At 35.2% G+C, this 25493-nt stretch overlaps 1 protein-coding gene across 2 annotated transcripts in view; it reads left to right on the forward strand.

The window, feature by feature from the left end:
* LOC111154238 (sodium channel and clathrin linker 1) overlaps positions 1 to 25493 on the forward strand; it is a 191423-nt gene that overhangs the window by 161057 nt on the left and 4873 nt on the right. For both annotated transcript variants that reach the window (XM_022513725.1, XM_022513735.1), the window contains one exon: positions 22665 to 22743. In XM_022513725.1, coding sequence (XP_022369433.1) covers positions 22665 to 22743 — 79 coding nt within the window. The remainder of the gene's footprint in view (positions 1 to 22664; positions 22744 to 25493) is intronic.

Below are 25493 nucleotides of genomic sequence, written 5' to 3' on the forward strand. Positions count from 1 at the left end.
CCTCTCCCCCCGCGGTCTATCTTCCCGTCGCTTTGGATTCACTTCTCCGCCAGTCCTACCTTTCCGAAAGTGGTTGATTTTCTGTTTCTAGAGTTGCTGTTCTTCTTCTCTTCGATCTCCCATTGGATTTGTAGGTGTTTGCAATCTTTAGATAAGCTATCTAGCTGATCTCCCGCTACCTGAAGTAGTCTCAGCCTGCTACTTCTCCGCCATCTTGACTCTCCTGGAAAGCTTTTAATTTACTGGATGTGATTAACAAATTACACACTGCAGAAGAACAGATCAGAGAACTTGAGGACAGACAAAGGCCGGAAAAAAAAGAAAAAAATAAACAGAGTCTCAGTGACCAGAGAGACAATATCAAGCGATATAACGAAGGGTAGAGGTAGGAGTTAGGAGTATTTTAAGAAATAATGACCCAAAGTTTTCCATATTTGATGAAAAGCCTTTCTATTAATTATTGATTACTATATAACAAATTACCCCAGAACTTAGTGGCTTAGAACAACATTTATTTTTTCACAGTTTCTGTGGGTCAGGAATCCAGGCATGTCTGAACCAGAATGCCTCTGACTCAGGATTTGTCATGAAACTGCAATCATCTCAAGGCTTCAGAGGAGAAGATTCACTCCCGAGTTCACGCTAAAGCTATGGCAGGCCTCAGGTGTTAACTGTTGTTGGCAGATGTCAGTTCCTTGCCGCATGAGCCTCTTTATATGTGTACTCACAGCGTGGCAGATTGCCTCCCTCAGAGAGAGCTGAGAGAGAAAGAGGTAGAGAAAGAGAGGTAAGGAGAGAGGGGAAAGCAAGACAAAGGCTGTGGTCTTTTAAAACCTAATTTTAAAGTGACATCCCATCACTTTTACCTTTTTCCATTGATTAGAAGCAAGTTATTGAGTATAACCCCCTCTCTGCCCCTTGAGTATGGGGTTCTGAATACCAGGAGGTAGGGAAATTGGGGGCCATTTTAGAGTCTACCTACCAATACCATTACATCACACAATATACATAAGTAACTTGAAATGAATCATAGTCCTAAACATAAAAGGAAAATGACAAAATTTCTAGAAGAAACATGAAGAAAATCTGTGGAAAGCAAATATTTCTTACATAGGACACAACAAGAATGATTCATTAAAAAAATTAATAGACTACATTGTATTTTTTTTTATTTTTTGTTTTTAAAACCTGTACTCTTTAAAAATAACCATTGAAGAAAAGGAAAACAAGACTGTGAGAAAAAGATTTGTAAATAGTATAACTGACAAAGAACTTGTTTCAGATTATTAAAAACAAATCTTACAGTTCAATAATGATAACACCAATTTGTCCGTTTACTGCAAAGTTAAGTGTGTACTTACTATATGACCATGCAGTTGTACTCATAGATACTTACCCAAGAGCAATGAAAACAGATTCACACACAAAAAAACTTGTGTACAAATATTTGTAGCTGCTTTATTTATAATAGCCAAAAATGGGAAACAACCCAAATGTCCATCAAGAATTGTGTGGATAAACACACAGCGATAAAAGGGACAAACCACTGATAAGTGCAACATGGATGGTTGTCAAAAATGAGATGAAACAAAAGCCAAAGAAGAGTGCATACTGTATGATCACACATGAAATTCTAAAAAAGACAATTCCTTTTTTTTTTTTTTTTAAACAAAAAGAAAGCCATTTAATCCCAGTCTCTAAGAAATGGATTTGAAGAGCCACTGGAGTGCTCACAGACCCTAAAAAAGACAATTCTAATCTAGTGACAACAATATGGTGGATGCTTAGGGCTGGGGGTGGGAGAATGACTACATGGGGTCATAAGGGAATATTTTGGGGTGAGGGACATATTCTGTATATTAACTGTGATTATAGATAAGTGGGTATATGCATTTGTCAAACCTTACTAAACTCTATATACAAAATGGCTACATTTTATTTCCATAACTATACCTAAATAAGCTTGATTTTAAAAACAAAACAAATATTGCCCCTGTGCAATTCCCTCTCTCTCATCCTTCTGGGACTCTGCTCAAAAGTCAAATGTTAGACTTTTATATTACATTCCTGTGTCTCTCTTTATTTCCATCTTTTTCTTTTCACTGTGCTGTATTCTGACAGTTTCTTCAAATCTAATATTTTATAAGTTCTCTTTTTGTGTTCACTCGGCTGTATGTGTCTATTGAGTTTTTATCTTAAGGTTTTTTTGTTACTACAAGTTCTATTTAACTTTGTCATACCTGCCATTTTACATTCTTACAGCCTCCTGTTTCTTGCTGACATTTCCAATTTTGCCTTGCTTTTCTGTTAAAATAGTAAACATTATTTGAAATTCTACATCTGGTAAATTCAGTACAAACAGGTTTGTTTCTGCTGGTTCTTTGCAAGTTGTCTGGTTTCTCTAGCTACTTGTTAGTAATTGCCCTGGAAAATTTTTGTTATGGGGTTTACATAGAGAGGCTTTGCCTTTGCTACTTCTGGATGCCATAGAGCACTTCTGGTTTTAAGCACATGATGAAAGGAAGGCTTTCTGGCCTTCCATAGATATTTGTTCTTTGAGGTAAATCTGTAAGATGGCTGGTCTATGGCCACTTCACGGAAATGTTTATTTTTTTTCTTCTCCTGTTCTGCTTATGACCAAGGTAGTCCTTGGTCATATATATATATAGTCCTATATGACTTTGCAAAGAGGGATGTGGATTAAGATATGGTTCACCTTTATCCTAAAGGAGTACCCCCTTGGGATCCCAGATGAATATTGGGTGTAGTCCCACACCCCCTTCTCTGAGTGGTAACAGAACCAGACCCTAAATATGTGGGTATTGTAAATGCCTTCCAGGGCATAAGAAGCTTTGGTGTTCCTGTGTTCTGCTTATTTTTCTCATTACAAACATCCATTCAATAATTGTCTTGGGATTTTTTGATATATTTTCATTTCTTTAATGCTTTTAAAGTGTTGTAGAGTTTTTCATGAATTGATTAGTCTGCATGGCTTCATGTGCTTTTACTGGATCCAAGCATATAGTCTTCAAAAATATCCATCTCATTTAGCACAATGATTGATGTGTCTTGGTGAAAACCTGGTAAAAATCTTTAGATAAGTTTTGTTTACGTGTGTCTCTGGTCAATTACAGCATCCTGGAAGTTGAAATGGACTGTAGCTACAAAATAGATCAATTAGAACTGTTACAGGGAATTAGTTAGAATCAGGGTTATTAGAACCAATGTTGCACTTATGAAACATATTACTTCTAATTAACAAATATTGACAGTTGATATTAGTATTATTTCTTAACTAAAATATGTTGTATACCTTTGTGTCTTAACTGTATTACTTTGAGATACAGTGAGGCCAGACATAGATCAAGAGAGAGACATGGGAAAGAGTTCTATAATTTCTTATATTCACTGTTCCTGGGGAAACACAAGACCACTCAGGGAAAGCACCAGCATTGGTCTCAAGGCAAAGGAAGTAGGGTTAACAGTGGGCAGGTCCCTTTTTTGTAATTTCCATGGAAGGAATGGGGCAGGGTGAGTAGTTTTAGGAATGGCTAATTTGAATGATTTCAGTGGGCTCGGGTTGTCTGATATCTGGCCCTGAGGCAGTTAAGGCAACTGTATAGTAGCCCCGATTATGAGAGCCTAATAGGCAACGTAGTTGGGAGTGAATTTCATTGGCTGCCCAAGAAGGGAAACTGATGGGCCTCTAGCTAGGGCCTCAAAACTGAGTCAGGACAACATTTTTTCATGTGTCTGTTAGCCATTTGTATGTTTTCATTGGAAAAGTGTCTGTTCATGTCTTCTGTCCATTTTTTGACGTGATTATTTGTTTTGTGTGTTGAGTTTGAGGAGTTCTTTATAGATCTTGGATGTCAGCCCTTTGTAGTGCCATTTGCAAATATCTTCTCCCATTCCGTGGGTTGCCTCTTTGTTTTGTTGACTGTTTCCTTTGCTGTGCAGAAACTTTTGACCTTGATGAAGTCCCAAAAGTTCATTTTCGCTTTTTTTTCCTATGCCTTTGAGGACATGTCTTGAAAGAAGTTGCTGTGGCACGTGTCAAAGAGGTTACTGCCTGTGTTCTCCTCTAGGATTTTGATAGGTTCTTGCCTCATGTTGAGGTCTTTATCCATTTTGATTTTATCTTTGTGTATGGTGTAAGAGAATGGTCGAGTTTCATTCTTCTATACATAGCTGTCCAATTTTCCCAGCACCATTTATTGAAGAGACTATCTTTTTTCCATCGTAAATTTTTTCCTACTTTGTCAAAGATTATTTGAGTGGAGGGTCCATGTCTGGGTTCTCTATTCTGTTCTGCTGGCCTGTTTTTGTGCCAGTACCATGCTGTCTTGTGATCACAGCTTTGTAGTAGCTGTAATTGCACTACTGGGTATTTGCCCCAAAGATATAGATGTAGTGAAAAGAAGGGCCAAATGTACCCCAATGTGGAAAGAATCAAGATACCCTTCAACAGATGAATGGATAAAGAAGATATGGTCCATATATACAGTGGAGTATTATGCCTCCATCAGAAAGGATGAATACCCAACTTTTGTGTCAACATGGACAGGGCTGGAGGAGATTATGCTGAGTGAAGTAAGTCAAGCAGAGAGAGTCAGTTATCATATAGTCTCACTTGTAGAGCATAAGGAATAACACAGAGGACATTGGGAGATGGAGAGGAGAAGCGAGTTGGGGGAAATCAGAGAAGGAGACAAACCATGAGAGACTGTGGTGGACTCTGAGAAACAAACTGAGGGTTTTGGAGGGGAGGAGGTGGGGGGGATGGGTGAGCATGGTGGTGGGTATTAAGGAGGACACGTATTGCATGGAGCACTGGGTGTGGTGCATGAACAATGAATTTTGGAACACTGAAAAATATTAAATTTTTAAAAAATCATTGTAATATTTTAATCTCTAATGGCAAAGGAATTAGGAAAAATACAGTGATTTATAAATTTGTTAAAAAAAGGCAACATTTAAAAACAACTATATTAAACCTTGAAGCAACTAATAGTTTGGAGTCATAAGCCTAGGATATAAGGATACATTATTTTAATAGTACAGAAGTGCCTAACTCTGATTTATTTATATCACAATGTTGAAATGAGAGATGAAAAAGTGCCTGTCATGTTAGCTGGGAACTTAAAAACATCTTTAAAAATGTAGCACAATTCGTAACTGTGCTTCTTCCTTAGTGAGAGACTTCCCATACTGAGGATGTCCTGTAAAGATTTAACATCCCATTTTCTAACATAATGGGTTTTTTTTCAGTCAGTATGCTTTGATGATTAGAAACTGTAAATCTACTCTGAGAAAGCTTTTGTCACTCGGCGATATTTTGCATCAGGCTTAAGAAAAAAGCAATGCCCCTTCTTTATGGGTCTCTTTACACTTTTCCATAGTTCTTGGGGGAAAAAAATAATAAGTAAGTCAGTTTGGTTTAATATTATCTTTGTATTAAAAATTACATGTAGATTATTAAAATGATATAAACTCTGCAATAATATAAGCACATTAGAATTTTATATATATTATATAATTAATATACTTAATTATATTCTAATTATTATATTATTAATATATTAAATATAAAATTTTATTATATTAGTAAACTTACCTGAAAATATCCAAATCTGCTCTGATTTGGGGTTTTGTACAGCTTCAAAAGTGTTCAGCAAGATTATTTGTATCTTGGCGATCCTTTGACTTCATTAAGTTCAGAACTAAGTTCAGAATTGCAATTTAAAGTGTCTGATACTTCAGTTTGCAAATTTATACAGGTACTTCCAGAAACAAAAGCAGATACCTAAAAACTCACTTTAATTTGTGTGAAAAACATCTGAGTGGCCACTCTTTTCTAAGCATTCTGCTAGATCCTGTAGAAACACAAAGATGAGTAAGACAAGATCCTACTCTTAATTACAACATCCCATTACCCACTTTTCTTTCTCCTTATAGCATTCATCATTAACAGTAATTGCATTTTATATTTATTTCTTTATACTTTTTATCTTTTCTGCCTCACAATAATATCAGCTCTATAAAGTAACTTGTCTCTTTTGTTCCCCACTATATCCCTAGACCATAAAAGAGTGTCCAACCCTAGTAGATACTCAGAACATAATTTATTGAATGGATGAATGAAAGCTAGTTGATTTTTTTCAATTATTGTTTCTTTTCTCGGACAAATTCTCCTTCCAATTTTGATCCTTTATGAATAATTTTAGCTTTTGAAATGCATTTGAACTTTGTGAAACATCATAAAGTGTAATGTGTCCCCATTATCCAAGAAACTAAGAAACATAAATTCCCATAATTATACCACTGCCTTATAGTGAAACTTTTTTTCATCTCATAAACATTTGAAAATGCTACCCATTCTAATAATTATTATGAAAACTATTGATGTTAAAGGAATATGTAGTCCAAGACATAGGTACCAGGATTGAGTGAAAAAGTTTTTTAAAACTAGTATTGCTCATAATCAAGATCATACTTTCAGAGGATAAACTTTACACAAAACAATGTGTCTAGGATTATTTATCCATATTTAAACTCATGTTTGAACTCCTGTTCTAAAATTTCAGGTACACATTGGTCATATATTACAAATCTATGTGAACTCTGCATGTATATTCATAGGCACCAATACATCAGTAGTTATTGTCACATAATATTTGTTGAATGAATATGTGTATATGAGCATAACAATTTATGTAAACAAAAAGGCCATACATAGTATTGGGCACTTGATATATTCTGTAAAATGTCCATAGGTGACTCAGTTGCATTATTGAAATGTAACTTTTTATTTTTTTATTTTTTTTAAGGTTTTATTTATTTATTTGACAGACAGAGATCACAAGTAGGCAGAGAGGCAGGCAGAGAGAGAGAGGAGGAAGCAGGCTCCCCGCAGAGCAGAGAGCCCGATGTGGGGCTCAATCCCAGGACCCTGGGATCATGACCTGAGCCTAAGGCAGAGGCTTTAACCCACTGAGCCACCCAGGCACCCCGAAATGTAACTTTTTAGAGGAGTTTTTCCCACCAGTAGTACAGGACCAGAGAAGAATCCCTTCAGCCTGAATTCTGGGATGCAAGGCCAGCTTCATGAGGAAGCAGAGTAGGTAGTTCCATGATTCAAATGTTTCCTAGAATGAGACTGGTGTCAAAAAACAAAACAAACAAAACAAAAAAACCTCAGTATGCTACCCATCATCCCGTCACCATGACTTAATTCTTTTGAACACTGGAAATTGTTTTTCATAGACTTCTGGTAGTGTTTTTAGCTAAAATTCAGGTGTTAAAGTAGTCCTGTGGTTCCCAATAGTCAGAATCTTGAAAACAATGTGGATATGGTCCATAGAATGACAAGTGGAGATTGCACTGGCTTCTCTCCTTGTCCTTTCCTGTACCCTCACAGTCAGTTACTGAGTCTGTCCAATCTTGCCTCCTTAATGTTTTCCAAAGACATTTGCCTTTATCCTCACTACCTGTACCTTAGTTTAGGCCAACCCTCAACTCTTACCTGGATTCCTGCAACAGCTTTCTGATTGATTTCTGGAACCCTAAATTTGTCTTCCCTCTAATCCATTTTCCACACTGTATGCCAGAGATGTCTCTTATCCATGTCGTTGATTCGTTTTACTCTCCCATCCCTTCCCACCCCCAGTTAAGAAGAAGGTAGCCACAGGGATTTTCTCATCTGGCCCTTACATGTATCCCAATAGCATTTCTTATCACTGTCTACTTTTTATTACTCTCTTCTACTTAAGGAAGTTTTAGAGAAGAGTGCCTGTTGGCTCAGTCCATTAAGCATCTGCCTCCGTTCGACTCAGTCATGATCCTAGGGTTCTGGGATCAAGCCCCACATCGGGCTCCCTGCTGCTGCTCCCTTTGCCTGCCGCTCCCCTTGCTTGTGCACGTGCATGCTCTCTCTCTCTCTCTCTCTCTGTCAAATAAATAAATAAAATCTAAAAAAAAATTTTTTTTAAGAAATTTTTAGAGAAACCACCATCATCTTGATTAAGGTCCTTTTATTATAATAAGGAATTAATATTACCAATTTAAAAGATCAAAATTATATCCAAAGCATCCAGTCCTTTCAAAATAGCTGCTAGCTAATAAACCAGCCAGTCATTTCTCCTTGTTAAACCATAGGGCATTGTTAGGTAGTGAAACTGCTTTGGGGAGTGTGAAGCTGCTTTGCCATTATCCAGCGAGGAATCATACCTTTTAAAAGACAATAGCAGTGAACTTGACAGACAAAAAATCCTTGCCCTCGTGGAGTTTTCATTGTAATAGAGACAGTAAACAAGAGAAATATAAAATATGGTAGATAATGAGTGCTAAAGAAAAAGATAAAGCAGAAAAAGGGAAGAGATAGTAGTTATATTTTTAGAAGGGAGTATAGTTTTCCAAAGAGTCAGCGGGGATAATTCTCCTGAACTCTCCTGATGCTTTCTCTTCTTCCTTTTGTTGAATAAACTCTGGTTACAGCCAGTTTGTTGTCCTCCCTGTACCTTCACCCATTCAGCTTGAAGTGGTTGGACAAAAACACACAGCTGTGATTATGGTCTCACTCTAAATTCATGATCCCAAAAAGGATCTTTATACTCACCAGGCAGTCAGTCTGTAGATTCTACTCTCCTTGGCATCTATTTCATAACCCTCTTGTCCTTCCTCAGATCTTTTACATCTCCTCCCACTATCACTTCCATTTGGTAACTTCAATTCCTCTTTCACCAAGAAAAGAGAAGCTATCAGAAGAAGACTACTTCATTTATATTTTTTTATTAACATATAATGTATTATTTGTTTCAGGGATACAGGTCTGTGATTGATCAGTCTTACACAATTCACAGCACTCACCATAGCACATACCCTCGCCAGTGTCCATCACCCAGCCGCCCCATCCCTTCCACCCTCCTCCCCTCCAGCAACCCTCAGTTTGTTTCCTGGGATTAAAAGTCTTTTACAGTTTGTCTCCCTCCGTGGCTCCATCTTGTTTCCTTTTTCCCTCCCTTCCCCCACAACCCACTGCCCTGCCTCTCAGATTCCTCAAATCAGTGAGATCATATGATAATTGTCTTTCTCTAACTGACTTATTTTGCTTAACATAATGCCCTCTAGTTCCATCCACGTATCATTGCAAATGGCAAGATTTTGTGGTTTTTTGATGGCTGTATAATATTCCATTGTGTATATATGCTGCATCTTCTTTATCCATTCATCAGTTGATGGACATCTAGGCTCTTTCCATAGTTTGGCTATTGTGGACATTGCTGTTATAAACATTCGGGTGCACGTGCCCCTTCGGATCACTATGTTTGTATCTTTAGGGTAAATACCCAGTAGTGCAATTGCTGGGTCGTAGGGTAGCTCTGTTTTCAACCTTTTGAGGAACCTCCATACTGTTTTCCAGAGTGGCTGCACCAGCTTGCATTCCCACCATCAATGTACAAAGGTGCATTTATATTTCCATGTGCATCTTTTCCCATATACCCTGCTGTAGTAAAATAAACTGGCCCTGCTCCAATATAAGGCCAAATTCTTCATTTGTCCCATAGATCTCATCTCCATTTTGCCATACTGCCTCCTGTTGAATTCTCAAATAAAACAATCTTTTTTTGAAAATAATTTCCATAAAAAAATAGAGTGCTTTAATATAGCAACATGAAGTGGTCAACTACCCTCAAGAGAGAAATAAATAGAAATAATTCATGGAATAAGAAATATAAAACTAACCAACCAATCTTCTAAGGGACATTCCTACCTAAATGAAATCTTGGGGTATAAATTTGTTTCGACTGCCCGCCCCCTCGCCATGCTAGTGCACCATGGTCAGATTTGCTCTGCAGATCACATTAGGTTAACAGAGCCCTGCCTAGCCCAGTCAAGAAAGTTTGTATCTTGATGCCAGTTGTACCTTGAATCCAGTCAATATAAGTAGGATTTTTTTTCAGTTTCAAACCTTACTTACCCTCTTCTCTGTCCAGCCTTAAAAACTAGGTTTTGGTAAACAACCTTCCAAACCCTAAATAAGTTAAAGCTACCAAATTTCCAGTAATTTAGTGATTTTTTCTTACCTCTTAGATAAAAGGAAAGAAAGGGAATAGAATTTCCTTCAAAATCAAGAGAGTAATACCATCACTTGACACCGAAAATGGGTAAGACTATTTTTCTTACATTATACAATTTTTTTAAAAATAGCTTTTAGCATCATTTAAAAAAAAAAAAAAGTGAGTAACTATTGCCCTACCATCAGAAATACTACGTTCTACCTGGGGAGTCAAACTATAAAGATCTATACCAATGGAAGCTTACTCTGCTACCACGTTTTTAGCAATTCAGTCTCTATTTTTAGTGAATTAACTCTTCCTTTTACCTTTTCTGTGAATTTGAATTTATATCAAACTCAGTTTGTGTGTCATTGCTAAGAACTTAAACTGTTCTCAAAGCTTCTTCAGTAATGTTTCAGAATATGAACTTTTCAAATCATCCATTCAGCACATAACTGAAGGCATTATGTTCATTTATTTCCAGTTTACATAGAATCTTGGATGACTATGTATGGTTTCCCAGAGTGATCTCCATCTTTTATGCATCTCTTAATTCAACAGCCTTTTAGACATTGAAAAATATAAGCTTAGACTCATATATTTATCAGTCGCTTTAAACAATGAGCTACTGAGATACATTTTTAGAGACCAAAAAATTTTCTCCTAAACATAAGTGACTGACTTTTAAGATGGTAGTTTAAGTATCAGTTGGGGTATATAAAAAGCTAACATACTAAATTCAAATCCAAGATCTGCCCCACAAATGTGTGATTATGTATAAATCAGTTTTTCCTAGCTTCAATTTTATCACTTACAAGAATAAAAGCTGCATTAGGTTGCTAAGGTTATTTATGAAAAAGTATAAATATCAAAGTGTCTCATAAACTGTAAAGTTCTAGCAAATCTATATTTTTATTCAAATTAGAAATATACTCAGATTTTGCTCTTTAATTTTCTTACTGTCTCTGAATTGCTACTTCTTGACTGTCCTTGAGAGATTTTCAACATCCTTTTCAATTTTTATCATGATCTTATCCTTTCAAGTTCAAATGGATATTAGTTATTATCACTACATTTCCTTCTGCCATTCTAATTCAGTGTAACCGTTTTTAATAAATTCACAATAAACACATATGGAAAGAATCCTTTGAATGCTCTTATTAGAGACAGAAGCAAAAAAACCAAAGTAGACAAAAAATATCCAGACTCTTCTAGCCATCATCTCTACTGCTTTTGTGACAGAGCACTGTTCTTTAGTAAATTTTAAAAGCCCCATGTTCTGTGGCATTTTGGGTCCGTTGAGTAGATTGAAAAAGATTGTTCAAAAGTAAATCGATTATCAAAAATAGGTTACAATTTTTACGTGCTTTGAATTTTTAGATTAGTCATATTTCTTTAGACATTTTTAAAAGGAGTAATTATGCTTAAATTAACAATTTTTTGTTATACGATAATTTTTTATAAAATTATAAGAATATGAGAAAGCATTATATTCTAACAAGGTTTCATTGCATATATTTAAGATTTTGCATAGGAAAACCTAGCTTTCATAGGTTATAGTTAACCTTTGCTTGATATTCCTGTGTTGATTGTTTAAACCACAGTTGGAAATAGAATTACATTAGAATATACTAAGAAAAACTTTCTCCATGTCTCTGTGTCACTTAAATTGTACTAGTATGCTCAGACATATCAAAACTAAAATGTTAACTTTCAACATAGGAATATTTTCACAAGATTTTGCATTAAGATTATTTCCTTTCACAAAAGGGTTATATGTTTAATAATGGTGAGAAACAATATGTTTTTAGCACATAAGGAGGCAGTACAGCATTAGACATAAGAGCACTAACTCAAAAGTCAGTCAAACCTGAATTTGAATCCCACGCAGCCCCAATCCTTTCCACTTATCTGTAAACCCCATATGTTATAGTAAGACTTTATTCATATGATAACAAATATAAGATGTTAGCTCCATGCCTTGCATGTAAAATGTTTAGGAAGCAAACAGTGAACTCTGGGCTTAGAGAATAGCCTTTATAAATGCTAAGAGATTATTGTATTCAAAGTAAACTATGATATAATGCATGAGACTTATATGAGAAGTTCATGTGCTTATTCCATTTTTAATTTATGAAAACATTACTAGTTTAAAAAGCACTAGATTTTAGGCAAGTTTATATATATAAATTGTATCTCTCATCTTTGGAGATATAAATAACACTGAGGAATATATACGAAATCAAGTCAAAAATCTTTCTGCAATAGAAGTGTAGCTACTAAAATATTTTTACTGATATATCTCACCTATTGGTCAAAATAGAGAATTACATGGACACCACAATAAATTTATAATTTTTGAAGTAGAAAATTAAGGCTTATTCCAATGAAAAAATGTTATGAATGTGAGGATCTATACTGGACATATTTACAGTAGCATCCATATTGGGCTTTAGCAATTTGATATATGGTATGTTGTACCAGTAGTGCACAAGGCTAACTCCTAGATGTTATTTCTGTATCTTTGGGGATGGATTCATTTGCTATACTTAGAAGTGGTTTTGTTTTCATAATGATTCAATGGTATAATCCAAGTCTTCAACCTATTAGGTCTTTCACTAATAATAAATTACAAAATAAACTACAGAGCAGAGCTTAAAAAGCAAATGGCTCATTTCATGCATCTGACTTTCCTTGTAAGAGTTTCTCTGTATATACCATGAATTTCTGTATTCTGCCATTCGAACAAGAAGTGTTTATTACTAGCTATCAAAAATGAGCTCTGGGGGTGCCTGGGTGGCTCAGTTGTTAAGTATCTGCCTTCAGCTTAGGCCATGATCCCAGGGTCCTAGGATCGAGGCCCTCCCCCCCCACCCCACCCCCATCAGGCTCCCTGCTCAGCAGGAAACCTGCTCCTCCCTCTTCCACTCCCCCTGCTTGTGTTCCCTCTCCCACTGCCTCTCTCTTTCTCTCTCTGTCAAATAAATAAAATCTTAAAAAAAAAAAAAATGAGCTCTGAAGGTTAGGTCCTGGCATCCTGCTTCCCAGTGTGCCATTATTGTGCCATATTAAGCATCAAAACTTTCTCCCTAAAAATGTGCCCCTTAAAAACTTAGTGCTAGTCTGTACTCAACAAATCTTGAAAATACTTGGCTGTTTGCCTCTGTCCTCTCTACTTTATAACAATTAAATTCTTACAGGTTGGCTATTTTTCTTGCTTATTATGTGTCCACCTACTTACTACAGTTAGAAAAACATTAGAGACAAAACCAAATACCAGCGTAGCCACAAAACCTTTAGGATGCTAGAGTCCTCTCTGGACTACTTGTGTTGCCTTTGGAAACCTTTGTTACATCTGATGACTGACAATTAAACAATTACCAGGTACCTATGATTTCTTAAGATCGTACCATAAGTAAATATAGCCATAATTAAATGTAACACAAAATAATTAAATAATTTTCCCATAGAAGAAAGTTTTTCATCTTAGTCTCAAAAAGCTAGTATAAAAGCTTTTTAAAAATCTGAGCTCTGGGGTACCTGGGTGGCTCAGTGGATTAAGCCTTCTGCCTTAGGCTCAGGTCATGATCCCAGGGTCCTGGAATCGAGCCCTGCATCGGGCTCTCTGCTTAGCAGGGATCCTGCTTCCCTTCCACTCTCTCTGCCTGCCTCTCTGCCTACTTGTGATCTCTGTCTGTCAAATTAATAAATAAAATCTTAAAAAAAAAAAATCTGAGCTCCTCTGTGGTATCTTCTTTCAGTTTGAAGTTTGCTTTAATTTGTAAAATTTTATTAATTCACCTATAATTATTCCCTCTTAGTTTCTCTTTTATCTTGAAATATATGTAATATGGAATTTTGAGCTTCCAAGAGGAAATAAGTTTGTTATTATTAATGTATAACATTTGTAAGTCCTATATCTGTAGTAATCTTACTAGAATGAGACCCTGTTATTTTTATAGATTAAATCAAAAACATTTTTTTAAGATTTTATTTATTTATTTATTTATTTATTTATTAGACACAGAGCACAACCAGGGGCATCTGCAGGTAGAAGGAGAGGGAGAAGCAGACTCCCCACTGAGCAGGGAGCTCAATGCGGAGCTCCATCCCAAGACCCTGGGATTGTGACCTGAGCCAAAGGCAGACACTTAACTGACTGAGCTACCCAGGCGCCCTAAATCAAAAACTTCTATAGGAAAAAAGTGAGATGAGAGTTATCCTACCAGATATTAAAATATGTAAAGCTGTGTGGTAGTATTTACACAGGGATAGATAGTTTGAACAGAAATTTTGTTCACGATAATATGCCATTTCAAATCAATAGTGAAAAAATGATGTTGGAAAATTTTTAAATCATTTAGAATATGGTAAATTATAGGTGGATTACCAAGCTAAATAAATATGTATTAGAAGAAATAGGATTATTTTTATATCTTGGAATGGAAAGGTCTTTCTAAATAAAACACAAAACCCAGAATACAAAAAAGGAAACTATTGATTAATTGATTTAACCATAAAAATTAAACTTTTATGTGAAGAAAGGTACTAAACAAAGATAAAAGACAAATGACAAAAATAAAGGACTAATATGCAGAATTGATGAAGAATTCCATAATTAAGAAAAAGATTTTTTAAAAAAAGAAAAAGATTAACAACCAATAAAAAGATGGACAAAGTATGTGAACTGGCAGCTCATAAAAGCAGAAATACAAAGCACCTTTAAACTTAGCAAATCAGGTCCAGTCACACTATTTGCTGAAGAAATGCAAATTTAAACAATAATTTTACCCAGCAAATTGACAAAAATGTTAAAGAATTAGTATGCAATGTCTGCAAATACATGAAGAAACAGGAAAGGTGTACATTATTGGTGGGAGTGCCTTTTTATAAGGTAATGTGGCAGTATCTAACAGACTTAAACTGTACAGATGCTTTTGAAATTCCAGGTACAGGAATCTGTCCGAAGAAATACTTGCATATATGTAAACGTGGTAATATATTTGTCCTTGCCACCTGTCAGAGCCTTCGCGTCTTTAATCATGACTGTTAAAGCAGCCTCTTTCCCTCTGGTTTCTCTGCCAGGCGTTTTATTCTGCTCTATTCCATCTTTCATACTGCTATCAGAATTATTTTCCTGAAAAGCAATTATGATTCTGGCACTGCCTACTTAAAGCCTTCTGCTTTACTATTGCCCATAGGTCTTCTATAGTGTTTTCTCCATGTTCCTACCAGAAATCTGCCTGTCTATCTCAATCGTTCATGTTGCTTGTGTTCCAGCCACACCGAACACCCACTTCAATAAACCCAACGTGTTCAGCCAGCCCTTTTACAGCTCCTAGTCTGCACTCCACTCACTCATCACATATTTATTGAATGGCCTGTTCTTTAACTACGGATGATACCGCAAAGTCCAAGGTCCCCCTGATTTGTTTTGTTTTCTTTTGTTTAAAGTTAGTAGATTATTGATGGGAAGTGGAATTACTGCGTGTGTATAAGTGTGTGTGTGTGCATGCTTAAAATCAGATAATAAGTAGTATGCAAGAAATTGAAATCAGTCAATGTGATGATTAATGGGTGAGTACCTGAGAATGGTAGACAAGGAGGATACTATGAGAAAATAAATCTTAAGATAATCTAATGACAAAGAGGATCCTGTCATTTAAACATCAGGAGAAAGAATAGAGATCAAGTAGTGAGCAAAGAGAACAGTTAGTGCAAAGACCCCAATGCAGGAATAAACTTGGTATGTTTGAAGTGAAAGAAATAGTATGCAAAATAAAGGCAATAGTGACAGATTTGGGAAATATATTAAGTATTGTCAGCCACCACAGCAAACAAACCCTGACATCTCATAGAGTTAACACAACAAAGGTTTTCTTGCTCTTACTATACATATCAGACAGTTTTGCAGAAAGGCTCTGCTGGTAGACGTTCCACCGTCTTGAACATGTGGTTTCCTGAAATCACTGAAACAGGGAAAGAGAGGGGTGGAAGAACACTGGCTCTTAACTAACTCAACTCTGAAGTGATACACATCATTTCCTTTTACCTTCATTGGCCAAACTAGTCATATGGACCCAGTCTAATTGCGTAAGAGTCTAGGAAATGTATATGGAACAAACAGAATATTTGGTGAACATTGTCTCTGCTGTAGACAGGAACCTGATCTTGTAGGTTTTAATTAGCCATATTAAAGGGTTTTAAATGTGAATGAAGGGCAGTGGTCAGTTTTGAAAAAAGTTACCTGATCTGTTTTTTTTTTTAAGATCACTCTGGCTATTATGTGGAAAATGAGAGTGAATAAAAAACTGGGGGAAAACTTAGAAGGCTTCTGCAAGGTTCTTATTAAGAGTTAATGGTGGCTTAGACTAAGAAGAAAAAGAAAGGCGAATTTGTTAGGATTTTTTTTTTAGAGGTAATAGAAAGTGCTGATGGATTGGATGTGAAATATGAAGGAAAAGTAGTCTGTACATGCTATTTCTTTGTAGGGATGTCCTTTCCCGACTCCCATCTGAAAAAAATTTTCTTCCTTCCAGACCCAACTCAAGTATCATTTTTTTATAAAATATTTTTAATTCCCCTGACAGATTAAGTCTTTCCTTTTATTTCACACCCATACCATTCTGCTCATTCTTCATGACACTTACTGAACTTCCTATTTACATCTATTCTTTTTTTTTCAAGTTTTGTTGTTGTTTGTTTGTTTTTTTGTTTTGTATCTATTTTCTTCTATAAGACCATGAGCTAACATCTTGCCTGGCATATAGTTGACCAATAAAATTGTATTTAACTAATTAATTAACTAATTAATTAATTTACAGCATGTAGTATTTTCTAAAGAAAATATTTTTCTGATGAAAATATTACATATTGTCCATTCATATACATATTGTACATTCAGTACAATTTTATTGATTATATAAATACTTATATAAACATATATATTTAATATGAACACACAGCATTTGAGCCTATGGAATTTTCTTCAGTCTCTAAAACATTATTCGTGGCTATATATCTGTAATGTTTGGCTGCCATAACTGCTTTTTTTTTTTTTTTAATAGAATGAGAGGCAGCTGCAGGTACTAGCAGATTACAAAATGCATAATTACTAAAAGTAACTGAAGCATATTACAGTATAATTCAACAGAAAAAAACATCTGGCACATGCTATGTTAATTTGTCATAAGAGAGTTTCAAAGAAAGCACTTTCTACAGCTGGCAGATCCATCATTTCCTTGAAACGAATAGTACACCTTTTGTTTTTAATTCTCTAGTATAATATAGAATAGAGCCTTATGTGATTTAATCTTTAGTCATCACTAAAGGATTTCAAGCATTGAGGAAATTTCCCCTATGCTATATCAACCAAAATATACATAGCTTATTCTTATCTTAAATTGTGCCTCAATAATAACAGAATTATCTGAGCAATTACAGTAATTGACGATAATGTCTAAGATGTTGGCCCAAATTTCAAGCTTCCATTCCTTAAAGAACCATAACTTCTCTTTTTTTATTTTAAGTATACATGGTGTTTTCAAAGAAACTCATGCATTGTAGGGAAAACTTTGTTCTTATCCTCATAACCATACTTTTTAGTTATTATACATGCCACTGATGCTAAGAATTGAAGCACATTTCGAGTGGAAACTCTTCCCTTCAGCATGGCCTGAATGATAGAAATAAATCAGCTATACAAGAAAGCCAGGGAAATATTTCAGGCCAATGAAAGAATAGCAAGTACGAAGCTCCAGTATTACGAAGAAATAAACCCATATAATTAACTCACTAAACCCATGTATAGTGAGTGTTGGGGCGCCTGGGTGGCTCAGTGGGTTAAGCCTCTACCTTCAGCTCAGGTCATGATCTCAGGGTCCTGGGATCGAGCCCCACATCAGGCTCTCTGCTTGGCACGGAGCCTGCTTCCTCCTCACTCTCTCTCTGCCTGCCCCTTTGCCTACTTGTGATCTCTGTCAAATGAATAAATAAAATCTTTAAAAAAAAAAAGTATAGTGAGTGTAGAGAGAGACGGTATAAGGTTGAGGAACTAGGCATAGATCAGATCATGAGAATCTTATAAGGCATTTTAAGTAAAATATTTTTACTTACTATAAGTAAAATACTTAAGTAAGACTAAATTAAGAGAAAGACCAGTGTACAGTAGTGGAAAATTATTGAAGAATTTTAAACATCCTTAGATCCTTAAAAGATCAGTTTAGCTATTGTGTGGAAAATGGACTTAGGGAAGGGGCAAAAATGGAGTCAGGGAGACCAGATATTAGATTATTACAGTATTTCAGGCAACAGATGATAGTGGCTTAGAGCTTAGAACTGAAATGGGGAGAAGTAGGCAGCTATGAAATCTATTAGGGAAGTAAGACAAATTTATTTGATGTCAAATACAGGGAATGAGTCAAGGGAGGAGTCAAAGCGAAGCCTTGGTTTAGACTTGAACATCTGGGTAGATGGTGAGGCCTTTTACCGGGAAGGAGGAAACCTGGGGTGGTCTAGATAAGAAGTAGTTTGCATTTTGGACAGGCTACATTTGAGGTGCTCATTAGTGTTTCTTTAGTCATGGAATAGATGAGATCATTTAGGGAGAAAGTGCAGATAGGGAAGGAAAAAACCTGGGACTATGACAAAGAGTGCTCTAATATATCTAAAGCTGGCATGTCTGCTTTAACCTGTGGTATTTTTAGTTAACTGAATGAGATTTGAAACCTTAGGATGAATTTCTTTTTTTAGTAGTCAGGTCTTTTGAAGCCATATACAAAATTGAGATCACAGTCTTCACAATAACTGACCATTTTGCCATATACTTAGGATTATTGGTTTTTTTTTAGAGAGAATCTTTATTTTGCCTTTAGGGTCTAATATTATATGATGCCACAGATACACTTTACTAATATCTCCTTGTAATTATGAGGCAGTGTACTTTATTTTTTTTTAAGATTTTATTTATTTATTTGACAGAGATCACAAGTAGGCAGAGAGGGAAGCAGAGAGAGAGGGGGAAGCAGGCTCCCCGCCGAGCAGAGAGCCTGATCCGGGGCTCAATCCCAGGACCCTGGGATCATGACCTGAGCTGAAGGCAGAGGCTTTAACCCACTGAGCCACCCAGGTGCCCCAAGGCAGTGTACTTTAATTGAGAGAAGATTTTGATTAAAGACTTGGTATGAACCCCATTTTTTCATTCAATCATTGCATTACCTTAGGAACATTGAATAACTTCTCTGAGTTTTACCTCCTTTACTTAGAAGGTGAGAATAATAACTGCTTTGCAAACTTGAAGTGATAATAAGGTACAATAGTAAAGTCAGGGTACAGTAGAAAACTCCTTTGGCTGGTGTCTGCTTAATAATCATAAAACAACATTAACCAGTGAAGTAAATCGCTGTACAAAGAATGCTCACCAATTGTCCAAAGTGTTCTAAATGCCCTTGCCTTAGTCGATTGCACTCTAATGTTGTCATCTGTCACTTGCTTTACAAGTGTCACTGTTTGCTCCCAAACTAGGTTATGCCAGTTGTATTTGTTTTGGAAATACATAAGTAAATATACCAGTGATATATGAGTACAGAAATAGAAAATTATGATGTCTTTCAAAACTAAATTGGATACTTTGGAGAATTTGCTATTGCAGTACATTTGGACAAACAACCCTGAAAGAACAGAGGGAATACTGTAAAAATCTAGAAAACTCTGTATTTGGATTGCTTGCCAAGTGCCCTTAAATGCTTGAACCACATTAATGAAGCCAAAAGTGGAAATAATTATAGATGATACCTTATGGATGTGGTTTGTGTAAGAAAGACATCCAACATTAAAACACTCCAGTCAGTTTGCTCATACTTTAAAACATGAAGATCTAAAAAAAAACTTTGTATATTCTAGATGGAAAGTCCAGACAAAATCCTTATCCTTACTTAAGCCTCAGACCTCTTAAAAATCTCAGGAAATCTGTGGACTATCTTCCCAGAAAGGACAGTACACACAAAATCTTGCAGGTAATTTAGAGTGCTTGAGAGCATACCTAAAGCTTATCTGTGGATGACAGATGAGAAACCCTTGCCGTAGGTTCTCACTCTCGACCTACTTGCATCTCAGATTGATGAATTTGATGACTTATCAATTTTCAATTAATGAAATTATTAGTTTCATTAATAATTTGTTTACTAAACATTTAATGTTTTCTTAACAGATATAGTATATATTACTTTGTTGCTAAATTTTATAAAATTTTGCTTACAGGGAAGGCAGTAAATCAATTACATTTTACAAATGTATTTCAAAATTACATTTTGTAGGCATGACTAGGATTTTATATGACATGCACATGAACTATATATAAAATTATGCACAGTAGCTAGTTACGTCACCTAACTTTATTTTTAAATTTCTCTATTTTCAAATTTTCTCACATGTAAAACTGGGGATCTCAAGGGTTATCCTGAAAACTAGATAATGTAAATAAAACACCCAGAAGTGCCTGTCACATAGTAAGCACTATGAAAGTGTTTGCTGTTATTCTCACCATCATCATCTTCACTATTACTTCCCAAGCTCTATTGAGTACCAGATCCTAAGGATACAAAGATGAATAACAAACTTGCTTACTATCCAGTGGGGGTTACAGAGCTTGATACACAACAACATATTTATACAGATTAAAAATAATTCAAATAATCATTTGAATCTTTGTGGTCTTAAATTTTGTGAAAAATTATTACTATCTAATAGTACTTATCAGAAATTATTACTATCATGTAAAATGTGTAAGTGAATGGTTTAGGTATCAAATTATGCAGTAGGTGTTTTCTGGAAAGGTCTTATATAAACTGAATGTTGGCTGACTTTATAAATGGGATCATTGTAACATCTTAATCTCAGTAGTACTCAAAGGTTATTTCTCATTAGCACTAATGTGCATAACTTTACTTTTAATTATATTTGGCCTAGAAGACTGGCCACTTCAATCATTTTTCCTTTCTTCCTTTTGTTATGTTATATTGTAGAAGTAATTATAAGCTATGCAAAGTACTTGAAAGTAAGCACAGTAATTTATTCTACATTATTATTACACTAAGAGAAAGCAAAGATAAAACATATGGGTTTGTCTATCATGGAATCAATGGTAGTTACCTAGTGTCCTCGTAGACCATATCTTGTATGGATGAAGCCATTTCCCTCTTAGTTCTATTATGGCAACAATTATGTGTTTACCACCATATACCTTGTCTTGGCACATAATGTTCAGTAAATATTTGTGGAATTGATTTGTTGGTGACATTTTTTTATTCTCTCCTATATATTTATAACAAATTGCTGATTTTAACAATTATTCATATACATATAGGTCACTTAAGGGGCTACCAAGTTTTTAGGCTGTGTAGCTCATTTGGAAAAAATTCAAAGCTGAAGTTACTTTAGAAGTGTTAATCTTCTGATTTATTTAAGAAGCAGAAGGTCAAGGGATAAAAACCAATCATAAATTAACTGGGTATTTTGATACTCAGAAATTTGATCTTTTTAAAAATTATTTTTAAGATACATTGTTTCTGGGATGCCTGGGTTGCTCAGTTGGTTAATTGTCTACCTTTGGTTCAGGTCATGATCCTTGGGTCCTGGGATCAAGTCATACACTGGGCTCCTTGCTGATTAGAGAGCCTGCTTCTCCCTCTGCCCACTGCTCCCTCTGCCTGCCACTCCCCAGCTTGTGCTCTCTCTTGCTCTCTCTCTGACAAATAAATGAATAAAATCTTAAGAAAAAAAGAAAAGAAAAGAAAAGAAAACTATACTGTTTCTGCTTCTAACCTGAGAATCTTGAAATTATCTTTGGTCAAAAGCAAGATAATGCTTATATGTTAGAAAAAAAGAAGAAGAAGAAGAGGAAGAAGATAGCTAGCTCTATGCATAAGATAAATCCATCTATTAAAGCATAAAGGATATGAATGTATAAAATATAGCACATATACAACCAAAACTTAAATGCCAGTTCTGAATATGCTATAACTGAAATGATGTTGGAGTGATTAATATTACCTTAAATTTCCAAAAATTGAGTTCCTCTAAGAAGCACGGTATATGAATCTTAAAAATGCATACTATAGCTAAGAATCACAGTAGCTTATGGGATTTTATAGTTACAAATACTTTATATGTTTAATATGAATAAATGTTCATTTTAAGCCAAATAATTCCTCAAGATAATATTGAAAACATTTGAGTGGTTTTAGAACGTACGTGTATGTGGTTTTTTTGCTTTTTTTGTGTGGTAAAATTTACATAAAATTTAACATTTTTATAGTTGTGATAAAATACACATGAGATTTACCATCTTAATCATTTTTAAGTATATAGCTCAGTTGTGTCCAGTGTATTCACATTGTTGTACAGCTAATCTCCAGAATACATGTGCATGTCATAAAAAAATAAATGAGCTCTTTAAAATATGGATTATTAAGAAGGGACTATTTTGCACATAAGAAGGTATTTTTGTTTAAAACATAAACATATCTCATTAAAAATGATTCTATTTTGTTGGATTTTTGAACAATGATATTAATGGCTTGGGGTGGGGGACTGTCTCTTGATTAATAGGAGTGAGCTGAGTCGACAGAAACTTCATACCCAAGAGCTGCTTTCTCAGCTGGAAATGGCAAATGAAAAGGTAGTTGAGGTAAGATAATGACTCTCCCGGGAAGTACTTTCTGCTGCAGCTCAATACACATGTTATAGAATTTTACCTGAGCCAACTCCAAATTAATTCTCAACTTGGAGATGACCATACAGAGGTAAGTACTCTTTGTAGAGAAATCATCCATAACCCTAAAAGTCCACATTTTATAATGTGAATAAAAGCTTTGAAAGTCAGTCATTTATCATATATAAAAGACAAAAGGTAGAGCTCTTATTTCAGTCTCACCATTATAACATGCTGTATTGCAGAAAATGTGTTAAGATCTCCTTCATTTCTAAGGATGTCTAAGATTATGTTTTTTAGCCCATTCCTCGTATTTTGTTTTAGTTCAACACATAAGATACGTAGAAATTACTTTTGTCTACTGGAATATATTAAAATACTCCTTCAGATTAATGCTTAGAACTAAATGCAGCAAGAGCTCATCATTTTTCTCCTTGAATCTTTAAAAAAAAGTTAATTTCTAGATTATGATTAGAGCTTTCTAGATCTCTAGTTCTTCATTTGATATTCTAATTTCATATGTATTTGTTGGAATTTCATTAATAGGCTATACAGTCTGCTATATTTTTGTGGCCATCTATAGAAGCCATAATGAAATCATTATTCTTAATTTTCAAAGCATTATAACTTGATATGAGCTATTTAGAATGCAAACAGTAACTATAAAAATACTCATTGTAGTTTTCAAAACTTCCAGGAATCTGTACTTAAGGAAATAATTGAAAATATGAAAAAATTTAAAGGCAGATACTCAATAATGTTAATAATATTGGAAGATCAAAAGCAACCAAAATGATCAGTTGAAAAAGAACAGTTGCAAATATTATAATTTACCTAACCTGAAATGTTCCTTAACCATTATGGTAGTAGCAAAGAAAAATGCATATTATATGTAGTCTGATGGTACCTATGAAAATGATTATTATAAATGATGGGATTTCCCCCCTATGTTTTCTCTAGTGTTAATGATATGCCTTTTAAATTTAAGACTACTTATTTAAATATCTTGGTAAATTGAAACAGCCAATATAGCTCTCTTCATAAAATTTAATTTTGCTTTTGGGTACAATAAGAAAAATAATAATCTCATTTTAAAAGTATGTTGTTATTTCAGTATTTTATATTACTACACCTGACATTCACTGTTATCACTTATATGTTAGAACCTGGGAACTATCTTGTTCTTCATAGAAAGTGTGTTTTTCTTACTATTTCTTTTTTTTTTTTTTTTTTTTTTTTTTTAATTTGAGAGAGAATGAGCAAGAGAGAGCATGAGAGAGGAGAAGGTCAGAGGGAGAAGCAGACTCCCCAAGGAGCTGGGAGCCCAATGCAGGACTCGATCCCTGGAAGTCCGGGATCATGACCTGAGCAAAAGGCAGTCGCTCAACCAACTGAGCCACCCAGGCGCCCTTCTCTTACTATTTCTAATTAAACTGGTGTTATCCTCTCAATTCAGACAAGTGCCAGAAAACCACATTCTAGTTGTACAAAAACTTTTTTCAGGCTAGTAATATGAAGAGGACGAATATATTTTATAATTGATAGTTTCTTTGAACCTGTCTGCATGACAGCATATTGTGACAGATTTATATTCATGATGTCTGTATAGTTTCCTGAGGCTACTCTAACAAAGTATTACAAATTTGGTGATTTAAACAACAGAAATTTATTGTCTGACAATTCTGGAGGCCAGAAGTCCGAATCAAGAAGTCAACAAGATTGGTTCCCTCTGAGGGAGAATCTGTTCCATGCCTCTCTCCTTGCTTCTGGTGGCCTCATGCATCCCTTGGTTTGTAGATGGTGTTTTTCCTGTATCCTCATGTGGCCTTCCCTTTGTCCATGTCAGTCTCTATGTCCAAATTTCCCCTTTTTATGAAGGTACTAGGCGTAATGGATTAGGATCCAACCTAAAACCTCATCTTATCTTAATTATCAGCAAAGACCCTATTTCCAAATAAGGAATGCATTCATCATAAGTACTGGGGGTTAAGACTTCAACATCCTTTTTTAGGGACATATTTCAATCCATACCAATGCCTAATAACTCTATTAATGGCCTTCATGCCTTCTACATGCCCTCCCCATGTATTGGGGAGCATGTGAAAACAGAATTCTTCCTTCTTGGAGTAACACTTTTAACATACAAATCATTTAAAACAAGTATATTTCTTTAAAAATCAAGACTTCTAGAATGAATATTTTCTGTTCTTTGCACTTTAATAGTGGCAACATCACAATTTCTCTAGAAGCTTGCTCTCACATAGTGGTTCTGAATCACTAGCAAACATCAACACCACCTAAGTTAGAACTCGGTAGGAGTGCCGATTCTCAAAATTCATCCCATCCTGCTGAAGCTCTGGTTTTGAGGCCCAGCAGTCTGTGTTTTCATATTCCCAATGATTCTGAAGCAGTGAGCTAGCATCTCAAGATTAATATCAAATATTGAAAATCTTGGTCTTCTTTTTTTTTCTTTTTTTTTTTTTTTAATTTTATTCATTTATTTGACAGAGAGAGATTACAAGTAGCCAGAGGCGGGGAAGCAGGCTCACTGCTGAGCAGAGAGCCCGATGTGGGACTTGATCCCAGAACCCTGAGAGCATGACCTGAGCCAAAAGCAGAGGCTTAACCCACTGAGCCACCTATGTGCCCCTTGGTCTTAATTTCTGATTCACTTTGATTTTAGATTTAATTCACTTTCTTTGGTAACATAGGTTGGGGTGGGGGGG

The sequence above is a fragment of the Enhydra lutris genome, unplaced genomic scaffold, assembly GCF_002288905.1.
Source record: "Enhydra lutris kenyoni isolate GAN:26980312 unplaced genomic scaffold, ASM228890v2 scaffoldscaffold3, whole genome shotgun sequence".
Classification (NCBI taxonomy): domain Eukaryota; kingdom Metazoa; phylum Chordata; class Mammalia; order Carnivora; family Mustelidae; genus Enhydra; species Enhydra lutris.